Genomic DNA, 20,001 nt, shown 5'->3' with positions numbered 1-20,001 from the left:
CCTATGAACGGGTGCAAAAAAATAAAGCATGCCTATCTCTTACTTCTTTAAAAGTTACCAACTTGGGGCGCCTGGGTGGCTCAGTCATTAAGCATCTGCCTTCAGCTCAGGTCATGATCCCAGGGTCCTGGGATAAAGCCCCACATCAAGCTCCCTGCTCAGCGGGAAGCCTGCTTCTCCCTCTCCCACTCCCTCTGCCTGTGTTCCCTCTCTTGCTGTGTCTCTGTCAAATAAATAAATAAAATCTTAGGAAAAAAAGAAGTTACCAACTTATAACCCAGAGATCGCTGCAATGTTCATTATCAATACATACCTATTAAATTGAAATGTATAAGTAACATTTTGAGAGACAAGTATTCAAACCAGAAAGAAAACCAAAATTCTGAACTATAAGTGCTTAATATATAATAAGTCACCCTGTAGTGTTAATACAAACTAACAGAAGTATCATGGCTATCTCACAAACTTCTATTGCCTATCTTAAAAAATTAACAATTCCTGAGTTGCCCTAAAAGAAAAACAGGTAACCATTTCAATCTGTAAAAATGGTTTGCAAACTATTTTATGTTCATAGATAAGCATTTATTAAATAGCTTTAAAATTAACTGCAGCAAGAGAAGATATATACAATATAATGTACAACTTCCAAAGCTCTTTTTCCTTTTTTTCATTTGCAGAGAACTTGGGGCTTCAGGGCAGACACTCAGAAGGCGGGCTGCCAGTATCAATTCACACTGAAGCAAAACGCCTGCCAATGAAAACTGAAACACCTGTATGAATTAACTAAATTGTTCCCATTTTCAACAATGAAAGGAAATTAAAAGCATTACCGAATGTCACTGACTTGGCCCATCTGAAAGGAAATAACGTAGATAACAGCTAATTTTAAATTATCAAGCCGATACGACACAAATGGCTCTCTAAAACAATATGGGTTATTTTTACTATGAGTCATTCAGTTTTCCTGAAATGTGTGGATCAAGTATCTCGGGAACAGCACTACATTATGACAACCTTAACAAAATAAAGTATTCCTTTTAGGATAAGCTTCTGACACTGGTGAATGAAAACATTCTCCCAACATAGATCATATATATTTCAACGTGCTACACCAATAGGAAAACACTACTAAGGATTTCTCCAAAAAAGAGATTTTAGCATTTTAGTCAACTTTAAGACAGTTCACTAAAACTGAACAAAATTCAGGAATAATGAACCATTCATTTGTTTATCCAATAAATATTTACCAATTATCCAAGAATAGCTACGGTCCCCATCCCTTCAAATGCTTACAATCTGCCCGCAGGAGTACGAAGACTGGTATTATTCTTGCTCTTCTACTAACAAAAGACACTTCCTAGTCTCCAGAGTGGATATCCCAGTTCCAGGCCACCGTACCACTGCCTCAGAAAGGAAATGGCCGCCCAGCAGCAAAGAGTATGCTGTTTCTTTCCTCTCTGCTCCCTTCTTCCCCACGTCTACAGTCAATTTCAAACAGGTCTTACCTGCTTAATAATTCTTATTCCTTGAAAGCAGGATGCTCTCCTACAAACCGGTGATCAGGTGGCACCACTCACCCCTGAAGCTATGGGTGCGCTAGCTCCACCTACTCCAAGGTAGGTAGGACATTCTCGAATTTGATCTTCAAAACAAGTTTTCAGAGCTAAGGAGGGGGCACAACCTCCCCCTTCCCTCATTACACAGAAGGAAAAGATAAACAAGCGGTTATCCTTCACATCATATAGCACTACCTAAAATTATAAAACTAGGTGGAGCAATGCAGCATCAAGTTATAGGGCAGAAATGAATCCCTGCCAGGGTTCAAGCATATTTCATTCATTCTCTTCTTCTGCAGCCATTCATTGAGCAACAGCTGTGACTGAAGCATGGAAAAGACTAAATGGGGCCTCGATGAAGACCCAGAGAAGAACAGAGCCCAAGCCCTGAAATGGGGAGTTCCTAGTTTTGTGACATTGACAAGATATATATACAAAAAATTATAATATAAAGCCAAATATGACCCTTGTTAAAAGAAGACACAGAAAGAAGTTCAAGAGTTCAGAACTGGGATAGCACCTGAAAGTGTTCCCTTTGGCCTCAATTATTCTTTTGGAGTAACAGATAAAGGTTATTTATATACTGGATATTCAATTATATAGGATATAAATCTCAATGAAATTCTTCATTGAAACCAGGGGCCACGCCTAATTCATCTTACTACCTGCTTCAGTATCATGCACAAAGAAGGGATATCACAAAGCACCGAAAAACATAAGGATGAGTTGACAAGGGCTCATCTAGATTTTTCTAGTGTAGTCTGTATGCTTCCTTTGGGATCAACAGAAGAATCGGGTGGTGCAGATTACAAAGTATCCTTGGGGCTCCTAAAAGCCTTCCTCACATATAAGTTCCTTGCCCTACTTCTTATGATTTAAAGACTTCCTTGGAATTAAAAAACTCATCTCCTTAGAAGACTCGGGCCTGGCGAGTCAGGTCACTTCTAACTTGGATGAGAGTTGAAGGAGGACAGAGAACAAAAAAGTATCATTATAAAGCCCTTGGGGGAAAAGTAGGAAACTCAAATTTATGACCTTCACTGCAATTTAGGAGAGATGAGTTACCCACCCCAAGGTTACCAGAGTTAATGATTTCAGAAGTACTTCACAGCAGAGCAGAGAGGATCAAGGAGGGAGGTTGCTGAGGAAGGGGGTCCAAAAGGCAAATAATGAAAGATTAAGAGACTCTTAACTCTAGGAAACAAACTGAGGGTTGCTGGAGTACAGGGCGGGGGATGGGGTAAGTAGGTGATGGGCATTAAGGAGGTCACTTGATGTAAAGAGCACTGGGTGTTGTATGTAACTGATGAATCACTAAATTCTACCTCTGGAACTAATAACAGTATATGTTAATTAAACTGAATTTAAATTTTAAAAAATTTTAAATAAAAATAGTGAAAAAAGAAAGAAACAGGAAAAATAGAAAAAGTTTTTTAAAAAGCAAGAAATATATCCCCACCAACTGGAAATGCTTAAAAAAAAAAAAAAAAAGAACTGCTTGAATATAGAGTATTTTAGTGTCTTTTTAAGATAACTATGGATAATACATATACCTTGATAAACTGCTAAGTCCAGTCCCAAGAAGATGTTATTACTGACCTCCTCCCTATAAGAGGCCAGGGGAACACCTCCTAGCACATGTTACATCCTGTTTACCCCAATCATCAGAAGAAACCCAGGCGTCCTGGTCACATTCATCATCTAGACACTTGTCTCCATTCAGCTCTGCACTTCCCTATAGTAACTCAAACTAACCACCTTCCAGACCCTCCACATCCTTCCCACTGAGATCCTCCCCACCACCTTGTGTAAAACAGCTCTCCCCATGCCATCTGTATTCTCTTATCCGGCTCTATATGTCTCCAGAGCACATCTGTTAGATATATTATTTCTCTCCTGGTATACCATATACTGTCCCCACAAGAATGTTAAATGCCAAGAGGGAAAAGACTTTGTTGGCACTGTATCCCCAATGACCAGCACAATGCTTGACATATATTCAGTATTCAATAGAGATTAGCTGAATAAATACAGAATAATTTTTTAAATTAATCTTTTTTAAAAATGTTTAACACTTTACTTGTCAAATTCCTTACAGCACATGTAACGACTAACCAGGGACAATTCCACATAGTTAGCTAAAAACAGATAAGCTATCATCATAAACACCAAAGATTTCTAAGATACTCAAGTGAGAAAATAAAACAGGTACCCAGAGGACTCAAGGGATTAACATCAACTGACTCCAAAACCGTAGGCAGGAAATTGTAACTCGCAAAATTTACATTACAATACAAAGTAAGCTAGCTTTTTTACCAGATAAAAGTACTTCATTTTTGCCTTTTCTGGAAAAATAACGAAGAAAGAAAACATCAGAATTCTCTCTTGATTTTAACTATGATAATAAAAATGCCTTTGAAAAAATTATCTTAAGCAACTTGTGCTCATCAAGGACGTGCATTACCTTTTCATCCATAAAGCTAAGAATATGCTGACTGAGCCTTTGGTCTGTGACTTTTCTGTTCTTGAAAAGCCTTCTTTGATCTCAAACCCTCACACATCTATTACTTTTCACTGCCATTCTTCTCTGATTGTGGTCTTTATCAATTTCATTTTCTTATACCTGGTTCCCTCCTTAATTCCCTGTAATGAGGTGACTACACAATCCTCTGCCCAAACCGTCCTAGAGATAAGCAGCGTCCTCCTGATTATCTGCACCCACAGCCTTTCTCCGTATGGTGCGGGATGCCAATGAGCACCTCATGCTCCCAACACTGCCTCCTCCCTCAGCCTGGATAACCCACACCCCCTCTCCTGCTTCTGGTCCTCGCTCTCAGATATCCTCTTTCTTGTCCCATCCCCATAGGCATCACCCTCAATTTTAGACCAAAGAGGTGCACACTACAGTGGCTTCAGACTGAGGATTCAGACTCCTGCTCTGTCACTTCATTTAGTCATTGGACATTTATGGAGCATCTACCAGATGCTCCATTAGACAATGAACAAGTAATACTTGGCCACTGCACTCAAATCCAAGTAAGTACAAAGAAAAATGCTTGTGTTTACACCAACACCAAGATATATGCAGTTTGGAAATGAAAATGGTGAGGTTTTTTCCTCCTGAATTTCCTAAGTGGCAGTGTTTCAACATGAGCAATCCGAGGCAAGAATATATCAGAAGCAATAGAATGTACACGGGAAAACATGCAACGGAAAGGACAAGACATTACTCACTGATGTGAATGCCAGCAGCTCCTCTTCAGTTAACTTATGCACTGGGTTATTCTTCTGGAAATTTGTGCTTTAAATTTAAAAAAAAGGGGGGGGGGCAAATTAATCCTATAATGCATGTTGTAACTAATGAAATATAATTTTTAAAAGGCAGCATAAATTTTATTTCAAAACACATAATTTAATATTACTGCATTATATACAAATGTAGATATGAGTTTACCAAAGATAAGTATGACAATAAATAATGTAATAATAAAATGCACAAAAAGGGGTCCCTGGGTGGAGCATTCGGTTAAGTGCCCAACTCTTGGTTTCAGCTCAGGTTGTGATCTCTGGTCATGAGATCAAGTTCCGCATCAGGCTCCACACTTAATGCAGAATCTACTTGGGTTTCTCTCTCCCTCTCCCTCTGCCCCTTTCCCTACCCCACCCCCGACCCCAGCTCAAATAAATAAATAAATAAAATCTTTTTAAAAATGCTGATAAAATGTGGTTGGTGTACTAAATACCAACATAATCTATTTTACTAGGAGAAAGAAATGCAATCTATGCCATTTCACAAAGAAAATGAAAAGAATCAATATGGCACCAGCTTCTATCTATCAAACTCATGCCGAAAGAATTAAAAAACTACTGTAACAATTAGGCAAAAATTAAGAGGTGGTCCAAGAGGCAGAGCAATGGGAATTCTCAGATTCTGCTGATCCAAGTATAATTTGATAGAACAGTTTTGTTAAACAATTTAGCACCATCTTGTAAAGTGAACCTTCATATACCTTAGCTCAATAATTCCACAGAGCCCAGAGAAATTCTTGAACAAGTGTACCAGGAATCGTATATACAAATACAATATCCATAGTAATATTGTGTATAACAGGAAAAAATCTTGAAATAATCCAAATGTCCAAAAGGAGACTGATAAGCTGAGAAATATTCACCCAATGGAATGCTATAATCCAAGTAAATTGTACCTACACATAAAACATGAATGAGCCATAAAAACATAATAATGAGAGAAAAAAAAATCACGGAAGACTGCATAATAGTAATAAGATACCACTTTTATAAAGCTCAGGAAAAAAATGAAACAACTGACTCAAAAGTATAAGAGTATGTGAGTAAATATATTTTTTGAGAAGGCAAGAAAATGACAAACAGAAAATTCAGGGTATTGGTTACTTTCTTTTTTTAAATTCAAGTACAATTAACATATAGTGTTATATAAGTTTCAGGTACACAATATAATGATTCAACAATTCCATATACTTCTCAGTGCTCAAGGTTAAGTCTACTCTTAATCTCCTTTATTATTTCATCCTTCCTCCCCACCAACCCCACCCCCTCTTGCAATCACCAATTTGTTTTTTGTATTTAAGAGTCTGGTTTTTTGTCTGTTTTTTTCCTAGCCCCACTGCTTCACCAAGTTACCATCCATAAGAATTCACCTTCTCCGTGTTTTCTTTCTAAACAACCCAGCCTACGACAATGTCCAAGTCACCCCTCTATAGGAATAGTGGCCATGAGGATTAAAGAGAGATCAGGCAGTGTAACAAAATCATTATTTACAACCCCCACAATAACTCAGTTCACGTAAATCATCAATTCACTAATGCTCTTATCCATTTATAAACACCGCATCAGGTGCCCAAGAGTCAGACAATAAGAAGTAGTTTCTACCAAACAGGAAGATTTAAATTCCCTATAAGATCCACTCAGGAGGGGCGCCTGGGTGGCTCAGTGGGTTAAGCCTCTACCTTTGGCTCAGGTCATGATCCCAGGGGCCTGGGATCGAGTCCCGCATAGGGCTCTCTGCTCAGCAGGGAGCCTGCTTCTCCTCATCTCTCTCTCTGTCTGTCTCTCTGCCTATTTGTGATCTCTCTCTCTGTCAAATAAATAAATAAAATCTTTAAAAAAAAAAATCCACTCAGGACTTCTAACTGTTCCATATATTAAGATTCTGCCAATACTATATTTGGAGGAAGAAAAACAGTATTTGAAAACAACCATTTTTTTTTTTTAGTCCTCTCTCAACTGTGAAGTCCAGCTCATTATACCTTGACTCAAAAGACAGAATGCCTGGGCATATGTATATTTCATTTGATTTAACTTTCTGATGAGTTGACAATTATTAATTTGCCAAAATGATGTTTTAAAAACCTACATAAAGGAGAACTCAGAACTTGGGGTCAGTAAAACCTGGATTCAAGTCCTAATTGCTGCTTTATAATTCTGAGCAAGTTATTCAGCCATTTGAACCCCGATTTCCTATCTGAAATATGAAGAAAGTAATCTAGGGCTGCTAGAACATTAGTGAAGGGTCACATGGAGAGTGCATGGGGCAATTCCTAGCACGTGGAACTGCTCACAAACAGTTGCTATTTAAATTATTTACATCTAAGAATCACTATGAATTAGACAAACAATTTTTCATTAGTAAGCATAAAATCTGTCACTGGAGTCAAATCACGTGATAGAACAAGAGATCCAGGCTTAGAAACAGAGCTACCAGGGCACCTGGGTGGCTCAGTTGCTTAAGTGTCTGCCTTCAGCTCAGGTCATGATCCCAGGATCCTGGGATCAAGCCCCACCTCAGGCTCTCCACTCAATGGGGAGCCTGCTTCTCCCTCTCCCTCTGCCCACCCCCGCTCATGCTCTCTCTTACTCTCAAGTAAATAAATAAAATCTTTTTTTAAAAAGAAAAGAAACAGAGCTCTGTGTGATCCCTTTTACCCAAGCAAGAGGACTGGAGGACTGCATTCAACTTTTTTGTAAATGTAGTGCGTAAAGGGGGTATAATGCTATGAAGCAGAGACAAAAGGGTAAGTTCTACTAAGTTAAGAGACTTTTTTTAAAACAAATTACCTATTACTAATTTGACTGTTCTACTAAATATTAGAACTTTGGGAAATACTCCATTTTGAACATTACTAAGTCTCCAGATGAGAAATGAGGTATTTTTATGTAGTTCAATAGTACCTTCCCTCTAAATGTTAATTACAAGGGTAAAAAAGAAAAACTTTATGATGGAGAAGCCTGGCAAATACCACTTCAACCATGTGATCAAAGTTAATGTCACCAGTAGGGGGACAAATCAAATTGTGTTCTACTGTTAGGAAGCAATAAGAACTACAAAACATGGGGCGCCTGGGTGGCTCAGTCTGTTAAGCATCTGCCTTTGGCTCAGGTCATGTCAATCATAGGATGGAGTCATGTCAGGCTCCCTGCTCAGTGGGGAGTCTGCTTCTCCCTCTCCCTCTGCCACTGCTCCCCCTGTTTGTGCTCTCTGTCAATAAATAAATAAAATCAATAATAAAAAAAAAGAACCACAAGACTTCCCTTCTCTGATATCCCTATTAATGATGCATAATGCGAATCTATCAGAATTTTCTTTTAAAGAATTTATTTATTTATTTGACAGAGAGAGATCACAAGTAGGCAGAGAGGCAGGCAGAGAGAAAGAGGAAGAAGCAGGCTCCCTGCCGAGCAGAAAGCCAAACTTGGGACTTGATCCCAGGACACTGGGATCATGACCTGAGCCGAAGGTAAAGGCTTAACCCACTGGCTACCCAGGGGCCCCAGAATTTTTTTTAAATAAGTCAATTCACGAGGCAAAGTCTACAAAGTAACTGGCTTATGTCAAGACCATGAAATGTCATGACCATGGAAGTAAAAAAAGTATGAGGAACTATTCCAAGATTGACAGTAACTGGAGAGACATGACCTAAAAGAAACACATATATTCTACAGTGGGTCCTGTGCTACAAAGGAGATTAATGGGACAACTGGAAAAGTTGAATGGGATCTGAGCATTAAATAACAGCATAGTATGAATGTTAATTTCCTCATTTTGATAGTTATATCGTGGTTATGTACAAAAAATTTCATAGTTTGTTGGAAGTATACACTAAAGTACTCAGAGATGATATAGTAGCATATCAGAAAATTTCTCAAAAGGTCTCTGCAATGACTTACCCTTGCAACTTTTTTCCAGATTTAAAATTATTTCAAACTTGAAAAAATAAAAGGAAAAAATATTTCCATCACACATAAAGTTCGATAATACTAAGAAATAATTATATCCTGAGACACCTGGGTGGCTCAGGTGGTTAAGTGTCTGTCTGTGGCTCAGGTCATGATCTCCAGGTCCTGGGATCGAGCCCCACATCTGACTCCCTGCTCAGTGGGACGTCTGCTTCTTCCTCTGCCTCTCACCACTTGTGTTCTCTCTCTCCCTCTTAAATGAATAAATAAAACCTTAAAAAATAACAATAATTCTATCCTTTGGAATGTAAATATCCTCAAAATAATCATCCTTAACTCTCTATTAATAAAGTTTATTCCTAGCTAAGGCTAATCAAGAAATTTTGCTTATGAAGAAAAGAGAAGGTGAAGTTACACTAATTCAAAGGAGATACCTCAGATTCCTAATCTCTAACCCTTTACTTAGTTGCCCAGCAGAGAGCAATGGTGGTTTAGTTTAGAAAAGTGGCTGCCCCACTATTCTTTTTTTTTTTTTAAAGATTTTATTTATTTGTCAGAGAGAGAGAGACAGTGCACACACAAGCAGGCAGAGTGGCAGCAGAGGCAGAGAGAGAAGCAGGCTCCCTGCCAAGCAAGGAGCCTGATTCGGGACTCGATCCCAGGACCCTGGCATCATGACCTGAGCCAAAAGCAGTGGCTTAACCGACTGAGCGACCCAGGTGTCCGTGCCCTACTATTCTTGATCCTTGTAAGCATATAAGATTGTCTATTCATCCAGAACTTGGGGCACCTCCTGGGACAAAGTTTTCTGCAACACAAGAAAACCAATATGCAAAGTGTTCAAAGTAACCAAGTAAGTAATTGACTTACCAGATTCCAAGGATAACAGCAAGCTCTTCAGCACACAGGTCAGGTATCTGAAACTGTTCACAATCTGCTAACTTTATCTCATTTAGAACAGTATCATCGTTGAGCTCAAGATTCTGGTGCAAGACAAAAGAAAATATTTAGACCAAAAGTTAAATTTGATTCATTCAACACACTATATACAACTGATTACTAAGGAGGGATAATTCACCTTTTTGTTTAAAGATTATCCCATGCCTACGTGTGGTCAATAGGCTGTTTCTTGGGAAACACACACTTAGGGATAATTTACTGTGTAGAATCAGAGAACACGCCATCTATACCTCAGGAATGCACTGACAATATCAATAAGATAATAACATCTATCAGTCAGGGAGCCCAGTATGCAAATGCCCCTCTACCAATGCATCAGTTGAGTTTTTAAAAAATGAGCTGTCAAAAATAGTAAAACCACAAAAATATATCCCTACACAAACCCCTAACACACTAGAACAGCAAAATTAAGACTGACAATGCCAACCTTTTGCAACTGGCGCTCTCATACACTGATGGTTGGAACGTAAAATAGCACAATCACTTTGGAAAAGAGTGTGGCAATATCTCATCAAGCTAGAAGCACACTGGGATGCTTGGGTGGCTCAGTCTGTTGAGTGACTAAGTCCTGATTTTGGCTCAGGTCATGATCTCAGGGTCATGAGATCGAGCCCCACACGGGGCTCTAAACTGAGCGTATGCCTGCTTAAGATTCTCTCTCCCTCTCTCTCTGCTCCTCCCCCCAACACATGTTCTCTCCCCCTCTCTCATTCTCTATCTAAGGTGGAACCTACCGCAAAATCCAGCCATTCTAATCCTAAGTATTTACCCAAGAGAATTAAAAACATATGTTCACACAAAGACTTATACACAAATGTTTCAAGCAGATTTATTCATAACAGCCAAAAATTAGAAACAGTTCAACTGTCCACCAATAGGTGAATAACTAAACACACTGTCCACTGATGGACCTAAGTGTGCATGATGGATGAGTGGATTAAGAAGATACGGTACATACAATGGAATATTTTTAGCCATAGAAAAACAAATGAACGAGGAAATCCTACCAATGGTGACAACTTGGATGGACCTTGAAGATATTATGCTAACTGAAATATGTCAGAGAAAGACACATATTGTAGGATCTCACTTGTATGTGGAATCTAAAAAGAAAATCAAACTCACAGAAAAAGAGATCAGCCTTATGGTTGCTAGGGACAGAAGGGGGAGGGGAACTGGAAGAAAGTGGCCCAAAGTACAAACCACCAGTTACAAGACGCGTAAGCACTGGGGATGTGATGTATGACACAATGAGTGCAGCTAACACTGCTGTGTGATGGACAGGAAAGCTATTAAGAGAGGAGATCCTAAGAGTCCTCACCACAAGAAAAAAAAATTTTTCCCCTTTTTCTGCTTTTCTTTTCTTTTTATCAATATAAGAAGATGTTAGCTGAACCTACTGTGGTAAACTTTTCACTCTATGCAAATCAAACCTTTGCACTTTATGCCTTAAATATATACAGTGACATATGTCAATTATTTCTCAATAAAACTGGAAAAAAAGAATTGCTATAACTTAAAAAAACATTATACTAAATGAAATAAACCAGACACAAGAGAGTCATACTGTATGATTCCATTTATTTGAAATTCTAGGAAAAACAACTCTAATCTGACAGAAAGCAGACCAGTGCGAGGGAAAATGACTGACTATGAAGGAGTATAAGTGACTTCGGGTGGAATGGAAATGACTCTATTACTTTTATTATGGTGGTGGTATTCCATGGGTCTATTTTTCAAAATTGAAACTGTACATTTAAAAAAAAATCGGCCCTTTAAATTTTTTTCTAATTTGGGCGCCTGGTGGCTCAGTTGGTTAAGCAATTGTCTTTGGCTCAGATCATGATCCCAGAGTCCCAGGTCTGGGTCCCGCATGCTGAGCAGGGAGCCTCAGCAGAGAGTCTGCTTCTCCCTTGTACCATCTCTCTCCTTGTACTCTCTCTCACTCTCTCTTAAATAAACAAAATCTTTAAAAAAAAATTTTTTTCTAATTCAATAAAAGTAGCTAAAATTGAGAGCTAAATGCACCAGAAGTCTGAAAACTGCCTATGGCTAAAAGGTCAACCTCTTCACTGGTAACCTCTTAACTAGTAAGCAGTAAATCTGGCCAAAACACAGCTCAGAGGAACAGCTCTCCTTGTCTATCTTCAAATTCCCCCTAACTGTAGGCCTAGCTCGGTCTATAGCATTTTAAGAAAAATGTATAGCAACCCCAACAAACTACTGATAGGAAGAACACAGAACCTTAGGCTGCTGCTCAGAATCCACTGAAAAAGCGGCTCTTCCCTCTGGAATAGGCAGGGCTGGCAGGTGCACAGCGCACCCTGGTGGCCATCATTTTCAACACAGGCCTTACATAATTTAAAAAACAACATTTGTAATAGACACACTTAAAAAAGTAGACTTTTAAAAATGATTTAACCTAATACATAAAAAATACTATTTTTGTAATATGTGTCAACAGCAAATGTTAATTCTCTATTATACATTATTTTTTTTCATACACAGTCTATGAAATCTGATGTGTCTTTTACACTTCAGCACATCTCAAATCGCACCAACAAACTTACCAGTGGTTAAAAATCACACGTGGAAAATATTGTTTATGGCTACCTGGTGATTCATACTGGGGACCACGTGGTTGAGGCTACCATACAGAACAGAATCCCAAAATGCTCATCTTTTTATATATAGCCTTAGAAGTTTGCATCAACCAAAATGCTCATCTTTTTATATATAGCCTTAGAAGTTTGCATCAACCTACTTATTACTACATGATGTTTTCTTTCGGGGTTTTTTTGCTTTTTTTTTTTTTTTTGGGTGTTTTTTTTTTCTTAATTTCTTTTTAAAGATTTATTTATTTGAAACACAGAGAACACATGTATGAGTGGGGGAGAGGTACAGGGAGCGAATATTAAGCAGACTCCCCATGGAGCACGGAGCCAGACTTGGGCTCTGTCTCATGACCCTGAGACCATGACCTGAGCCGAAACCAAGAGTTGGCCATATAAACTGACTGAACCACCCAGATGCCCTTAAAGATTTTATTTTCAAGTAATCTCCACACCCAATATGGGACGCAAACTTATAACCCGAGATCAAGAGTCACGTGCTCTACTGACTGAGCCAGCAAGTTGCCCCTAATACACAATGTTTAATAACACATTCATACAATAGCTTTCCAAATCTAATCTGTTCCTTTAACAAACTGTGATTTGGGGGGGGGGGGAATGAGGAAACTAAGAACATAATAATCGTCCTAGAGTCTTACCCTAGGCTAGACAATAAGGATGGGACAGAGACCCAAGTCTCCTGCCATCCCAGGACCCCTCCCCTCTACCACCAAAGACCTGAGATATGTCAGTGCTGGCAACACAGCATTATTTATTTGCCAGACACAAGAAAGTAATCAAAACAGTTCTGATCTTCATTCAAAATTCTCTATGTTCCTATTCAACTCTTTTGAAATTAAAACTGGTCTGCTGCAGTACCTACTTACCTAACTGTTCTGCAAGTCCCAAATTTAAAATATTGTTTTACTTCATTCCCACCTGGACCTCATAATATTCTACTGAATCAAGAAACTAGCACATAATTTATCTCCAATACGTACGACACACCATAGTTAGCATTAAAGTATATTTCTCATCAGTGACGCTGATTCGTGTATGCATTTGTATTTTCTGTGAATACACAATTGGCCAATTAAAAACAGAGAGAGGGGAGGAGCAGAGAGAGGGACAGACTCCACCCTGAGCACAGAGCCAGACATGGGGCTCAATCCCAGGACTCTAAAATTAAGACCTGAGCCGAAATCAAGAGTCAGAGGAGACTCCATACATGTAAGGAGGGAAGAAGAGAAATGTGAGGCAGGTAACAGCACATGTTCCCTGAGCAGCATCAACACAGCAGTACAAACCCACTTCCCTACAGCATCAGGAAGGATAGGTAGCACCCTGTGTAGTCTTATCCCTGAGTTTCTACATCTCTCCCTCCCTTCCCTGCTTCCTTCCCTCGTCCTTCCTCCTTCCTTCCTTCTCCTCTTAGAACCAATAGCAGCTCCTCCCTGAAGTTATCTCAAAGCAAACAAGAAAGTGCTCGGAACACAGAAGTGTGCGATATCTCATGAATGGCTTTCCTTGGGACTCTTTCCCATCCCGAGCCCCTTCTCTTGGCACTATTTTCAGTACAGAATAGAATTTTAGTGTCTAGTGTACTCAAGGTAAATTTGTGTAGAGGCTCTGGAAGGAAGGGTAGGGCTTACAGGGACGGTAACATCAGGCAACAGACAACCAAAAACGTTGGCTTGGAATCTCCGCAGTAAGAAAACATAAGTGCTAATGACCTTTATGGAAGCACATGGAAAAGCATCTAAGTAGATGAAGTGACCAAGAGCCGTAAGTTTAAGCTACATGAAAAGAATGCATGGGGTACCTGGCTGGCTCAGTTGGTCGAACAAAAGACTCTTGATCTCAGGGTTATAAGTGAGAGCTCCCACTGGGTATAGAGATTACTTAGGAATAAAATCTTAAAAAAACAAACACGAAGGGGCATCTGGGTGGTTCAGTTGTTAAGCATCTGTCTTCGGCTCAGGTCATGATCCCAGAGTAATTTAAATAACTCACGATCCTACTCACCTTGGTTAAATGTTCTTGAGGAGTAGGTGCTGGACTGAATTCACCAGGTGAAAAGGCATCCCCTTCCCTTCTTACATCTAAAATAAGTTGTGCCACATAATTTTCCTGGAACCGTGTCCTTTTCCCCAAAGCACCTGAAAAAAATATTAAATTGTACTTAAATAATTGATCTGTCAATCATATCTACTGTATAATCATGAAAAGTAGTATTTTCAGAGTACTTTAGAGTCTGTAAAGGTATTTTCTTCACTTCACATTAAAAAAAAAAAGATCTGAGCCTCGATAATGATCTTAAACTACTTATAAAATTATAAAGCCAGGGCAAAAAATAAAAAATAAAGATAAAAATAAAATCATAAAGCCAATAAGCTATAAAGCCAGAACTCAAACTCAAGATTTATCCCACTAGATTACACATACTCACTTTTGCATCAAACAACCTCATTCCCCCCAAATTTTCATAGGTCTAAGAAGTATCATCAACCTCATAGAGCAGATAAAAATAACAGATGTTCTGAGGTGTAGTCACTTGCTTAAGATCAAGGGGACTTTCAGTCTCAGAGCCAGAGCTTAAAGCCAGGGTCTCCAGGTTCTAAGTCTCACAGTCTTTCTGTTATTCTATCTGGCTTCATTTAACACCAACATTTTTTCCATTTTGTATCTGAAATAACTTGCTACAGAATTGCTTTAATAGAGGCAACAGTCCTAATAGCCACTCTTTGGCAAGGGTCAGATTACAAAGACCCTTGATTGTAAAGACCAGTCTATGAAGTCTGGATTTTATCCTGCAATGAGTCTGGATCTAAATTATACATCAGCCTTTTAAACATGCTACACATAAACAGCTACCGAGATGGTCTAATACAGATCACTTTTTTATAGAAGGGCTACAGCTGAATGGAAAAAAATAATAATCTGATTTTCATTTTATATTTGTGAGTCCCACATTTGTATTTTTAAGCTCTTTGCTCTTAACTTGGAAAAAAATATGAAGAACTAGCCAGTAAATATACCAGCAGTTAAAAGCTGACTATACAGAATACTGTGCCATTAGCTTTTAAATAGCCCAAAAAAAAGTCCCCAAGGGCCAAAACATTTAAAAACAATCTCTGAAGCTGACCTCTATATTATATAGAACTGTACTTTCCTATACAGACAAGACTCTGACTTACATATGGCCACTGTTCCAAAAGTTCTAAGCTCGATATTTAATAATTTTCCCCATACAAACAATGCAGCAAAAGATGGCTAAGATCCCAGACCAGGCCACAAAGTCATATGTAACTCATACTATAGTTGAAAGATTTTACTGACAAGACCAGCTCAATAAGAAGCACAGAATTTAGCGGGGAAGAATGGACCTTAGAGATAATCCAGACCGAGTCCAGGAAGGACAAATAGGTTCAATCACTTTAACCTTCACAGACACAGCCTGGAATGCTGAGCTCAGGTTCAAGAGGTAAGAGTGGTGTGCTCGAACTGACCTTGTCGACTGTTGTGAAGGTAATCGTACTGAATGTCAATGATACTGTAAGACCCCAGGGATAGAGCAAGACGTGAAAAGCGACCAATGTTTCTTATTTTGTATTTGGAAGAAATACAGAGGTTCTTGGAGAAATTCTGTAACTTATTTCTTCGACCAACAAATGTCTGAGTGCCAACAATATGCCAGCATTCTAAGGCACTGAATCTAAAACAGTTGACATTTTGTGTTCTGAAGACAAAGAAAGCAGATGGAAGCCATAGGTGGGTATTTACAAGAAAGGGCAATGTACATGTGGGTAAGGAAACCTACACCCATAAACAAATGGTCGAAAGTTCATTTGTGGGGGCACCTGGTTGGCTCAGTCAGTAGAAAATGCAACTCTCGATCTCTGGGTCTTGAGTTCAAATCCTACACTGGGCACAGAGCTTGCTTTAGAAAAAAAAAAGAAAGTTCATTTGTGCACTGTCTGGACGCTCTATGTGTATCGATAACATACGGCTTACCAGACTGGAAAATAAAGGGGAATCTCTGGGAATAAAGAAAATAGTTCATTTCAGGCTTGTTCTAATACTGTCAATTTTTAAAATAAAATCTTTAACACTGATTTTTACAAAGCAAAGGACAGAAAAGAAAAACATCAAGTACAACCAAACAGTAGAGTCATACTGCCAACGTCTCTATTAGTTTATCATAAAAATAAGTCGATCATCCACAAAAGGTAACAAGTCTTACCTGTCAAATCAACTTGTAATTTGCTGATATCTTTAGCAATGCTGAACTGATCTTTTGCTTTTGTGTATTCGTAATAATATAAAAATATATATGCACACTCCAGATGGAATTGAATAGCCAAATGCTGACCGGAAGCGCCTACGAACAGATCCTCTAGTTTCGTCACTGCAAGACATAAGATGAAGCATTAAAAACTAGGATGAAAATGAAAATCTATGCTTAAGTAAAACGAGCAACTGAGGAAAACGTTGAGTCCGCAGTACGTGAAATATATACATTGCATAGTCCCTGCTCTTAAAGACTGTAAATCTGGAGGATGAGGGACACCAGTACAACCACAGCTCACAGCCTGCGTTCTCTGAGCACTCGCATGTTCCAAGCAAAGACCTAAGGACATGACATACGTCCCTCCTTTACTCCACACAATTCGAGGAAACACAATTCATAAACCTGCTCTAATTTCAGAGTGCTCATTTAACGGTGCTATGAAAAAATACAACAACACTGGGACGCCTGGGTGGCTCAGTTGGTTAAGCAGCTGCCTTCGGCTCAGGTCATGCTCCCAGCGTCCTGGGATCGAGTCCCACATCGGGCCCCTTGCTCCGCAGGGAGCCTGCTTCTCCCTCTGACTCTGCCTGCTACTCTGCCTGTGCTCGCTCTTGCTCTCTCTCTCTCTCTCTGACAAATAAATAAATAAAATCTTAAAAAAAAAAATACAACAACACAAGGTGAAAATATGCAAAGTACCAAGTGAATCTCTAAAGAGTGAAACACTCCAGAAAACCTTAGGAAGAGATCAGTTTACGGCTTCCCTCATAAGTCCTCCCTTCAACAGAGAAACAGATACACAAAGATATATATGACCCTATGAATACCCAATATAGAATGAACATTGCTTTAGCAGTCAGATTCTGAGTTCTCTAAGAATCTGAGCTGAAATAACAGGAGGATAATAACCTGATAACACAGTGTCTGAAATGAAATGAGTGTCAAAATTAATTATAGGTAATAGGCTTGTTGACACACACCAACTTGCAGGGGGCATCCACAGGCCACCCGGTCCATACCTCGACAATATCCCTGATCAACTATCCTGCAAAAATGCTTCCCATAATAGGTCAGTCAGCATTTCACACAGCAGTATACAAGAATTAATGCATAATGTGAAAGTAATACAACAGTGCATGTTCATTATACTTCAATTAAAAAAGACTTTCTAAAATTGTTAAAGAACTAATTTTCTAAAATTGTTAAAGAACTAATGCATAAGAAGTACAGAAAACGCACTTCCATTCTCTTCCATTCGAGCTGAAAGGGGAGGGTAGGCACGTAATGCCCACTCTGCCTGGCATGAGCTCTTTTACACACTGTGTTACAATGCTCACAATGATGTCTTTGAGGCTGACACTATCCCCATCTGATTCATTAGAAATCTGAACTCAGATCGCTAGTCACCTCAGTTGCTAAGTGGCAAAGCCAGAATTTGAATCGATGCTTATTGGGAGAATGGGGGTGAGGAGGGAGTTGGCAGAGGACGAGTAAGTGTGTAGAGGGGCTATTACACAACCCAATCCCCTTCATCATCTAGTTATCTGACAGAAACACAGCTATGAAATAGATATCCTTTATTTTCTTCTGAACTGAAATTAAAATGAGTCTGAAAAGGAAAGTGTTTTTCTTGGGCACCTGGATGGTTCAGTCAGTTAAGCATCCAACTCTTGATCCCAGCTCAGGTCTCAGGGTCATGAGTTCAAGCCCCACACTGGGCCCCACGCTGGGCATAGAGCCTACTTAAAAAAAAAGTGGTTTTTGATATGCTGCCAGCCCTTTGAAGAGATTCTCTGGACTCAGAGTAAGTCAAGATGTACAGGCCTTACTTCAAAAGGCAGACAGGTATCTAAGTATGAACTTCTCACAATGAAACTCCTTCAGTAGATCTCCACACAAACCAAACTCAAGAAAAGCTAGAACGGATAATGTTCAGTGCTCTTAGTGCTTTTAATTAACCTTCTTTCTCTTTGACTGCCCATTACTCCTGAGTGTCTAGTCACTTTTCTCAGAAATATAGTAACCTTCTATCATGTTAGCACGGTTCACAACCACAGTTCTTCTTAGTCATCGATGACAGTAACGTAAGGTTCTGGGATACAAACATGTACCAAGGGATGAGAAGTTTGGCCAAGGTTTTTTAAAATCTCTCAATGAACACAGAAAGGCTGTTTCTGCATTTAAGTAGACTTCTGATGTTGTGATACCTCATACAAGCCTAGGAAAGGCTATCAAAATTATAGTCTTAATAACACATAAATAAGGGACATAAATGCCCAAAGCTGACTCTCGGTATCCAAATCTCCCCTCCTACCCATCTACCTACCTACCTGTGTGTGTATGTGTGTGTCTTTGTATAATTAATTGGCTTTGAGCTTGTACTTCTGTTTCTTCTATATCATATTCTATAGCGTACAGGGGTCAAATGTTGTTAAATAAAATAGGAAGATGAGGCCTAATCTTTTTTTCTTAAATAATTAATCTTTAAATTCCCACAGCACATCAAATTACTTATCCAATAAAAACACCTTTAAAAGGCTGGATTTAGGGGCACCTGGGTGGCTCAGTCAGTTAAGCATCTAACTCTTGGCTTCAGCTCAGGTCCTGATGTCAAGAGTGAGATCGAGCCCCACGTAGGGCTCTGAGCTCAGCGGAGAATCAACGGAGATTCTCTCTCCCTCTACCCCTTCAACTGATGCGCACTCTCTCCCTCTTTCTCTCTCTCTCTCAAATAAATAAATAAATCTTAAAAAAAAAAAAAAAAGCTGGATTTAAAACATTTAATAGATAGCACAAGCCAGACAGGCCCCAGGCACCCAGTGGAGCCCATGGCTACAACACTGAAGCCTGGTGAGCCTGCTAAGGGGAAGCTCTTTGTTTATTTATTTACTTATTTATTTTTTTTTTTTTTTTTTTAATTTTATTTTATTTTTATGGGAGAGCCAGAGAGGCAGGCAGAGCAGAGAGAGAGGAAGGGAAGCAGGCTCAGTTGGGACTCGAAGTAATCTACCTTCGGCTTAGCTCCCTACTTATTTATTTTTAATATTTTATTCATGTCATGATCTCAGGATCCTGGAATCCAGGATCCTGGATGGGGCTCCCTGCTCAGTGGGAAGTCTGTTTCTCCCTCTCCCCCCACTTGTGCTTTCTTCCTCTCCCAAATAAATAAAGGCTTTAAAAAAAATAAAGACTACATTCATTTATTTATTTGAGAGAGTACACACACATGCACGAGGGAGGGAGGGGTGGCGACAAGCGGCAGGGAAAGGGACAAACTGACTCTGTGCTAAGCCTGAAGCCCACAGTGGGGCTCAGTCTCTCAACCCTGAGATTATTACTTGCGCCCAAGCCAAGATTCCTACACTTA

At 39.3% G+C, this 20,001-nt stretch overlaps 1 protein-coding gene across 1 annotated transcript in view; it reads right to left on the bottom strand.

Moving 5' to 3' along the window:
• Positions 1-20,001, bottom strand: part of TTC27 (tetratricopeptide repeat domain 27) — a 171,024-nt gene that overhangs the window by 128,231 nt on the left and 22,792 nt on the right. Inside the window, exons 6-9 of the mRNA XM_045079240.1 lie at positions 16,587-16,751; positions 14,369-14,502; positions 9,642-9,754; positions 4,791-4,857 (exon numbers count right to left, since the gene is read on the bottom strand). Coding sequence (XP_044935175.1) covers positions 4,791-4,857; positions 9,642-9,754; positions 14,369-14,502; positions 16,587-16,751 — 479 coding nt within the window. The remainder of the gene's footprint in view (positions 1-4,790; positions 4,858-9,641; positions 9,755-14,368; positions 14,503-16,586; positions 16,752-20,001) is intronic.

The sequence above is a fragment of the Mustela putorius genome, unplaced genomic scaffold (assembly GCF_011764305.1).
Source record: "Mustela putorius furo isolate JIRA1106 unplaced genomic scaffold, ASM1176430v1.1 tig00000281_pilon_pilon_pilon, whole genome shotgun sequence".
Classification (NCBI taxonomy): Eukaryota; Metazoa; Chordata; class Mammalia; order Carnivora; family Mustelidae; genus Mustela; species Mustela putorius.
Note: the sequence above shows the minus strand (reverse complement) of the source record. Positions and strands in the feature narration are given on the sequence as shown.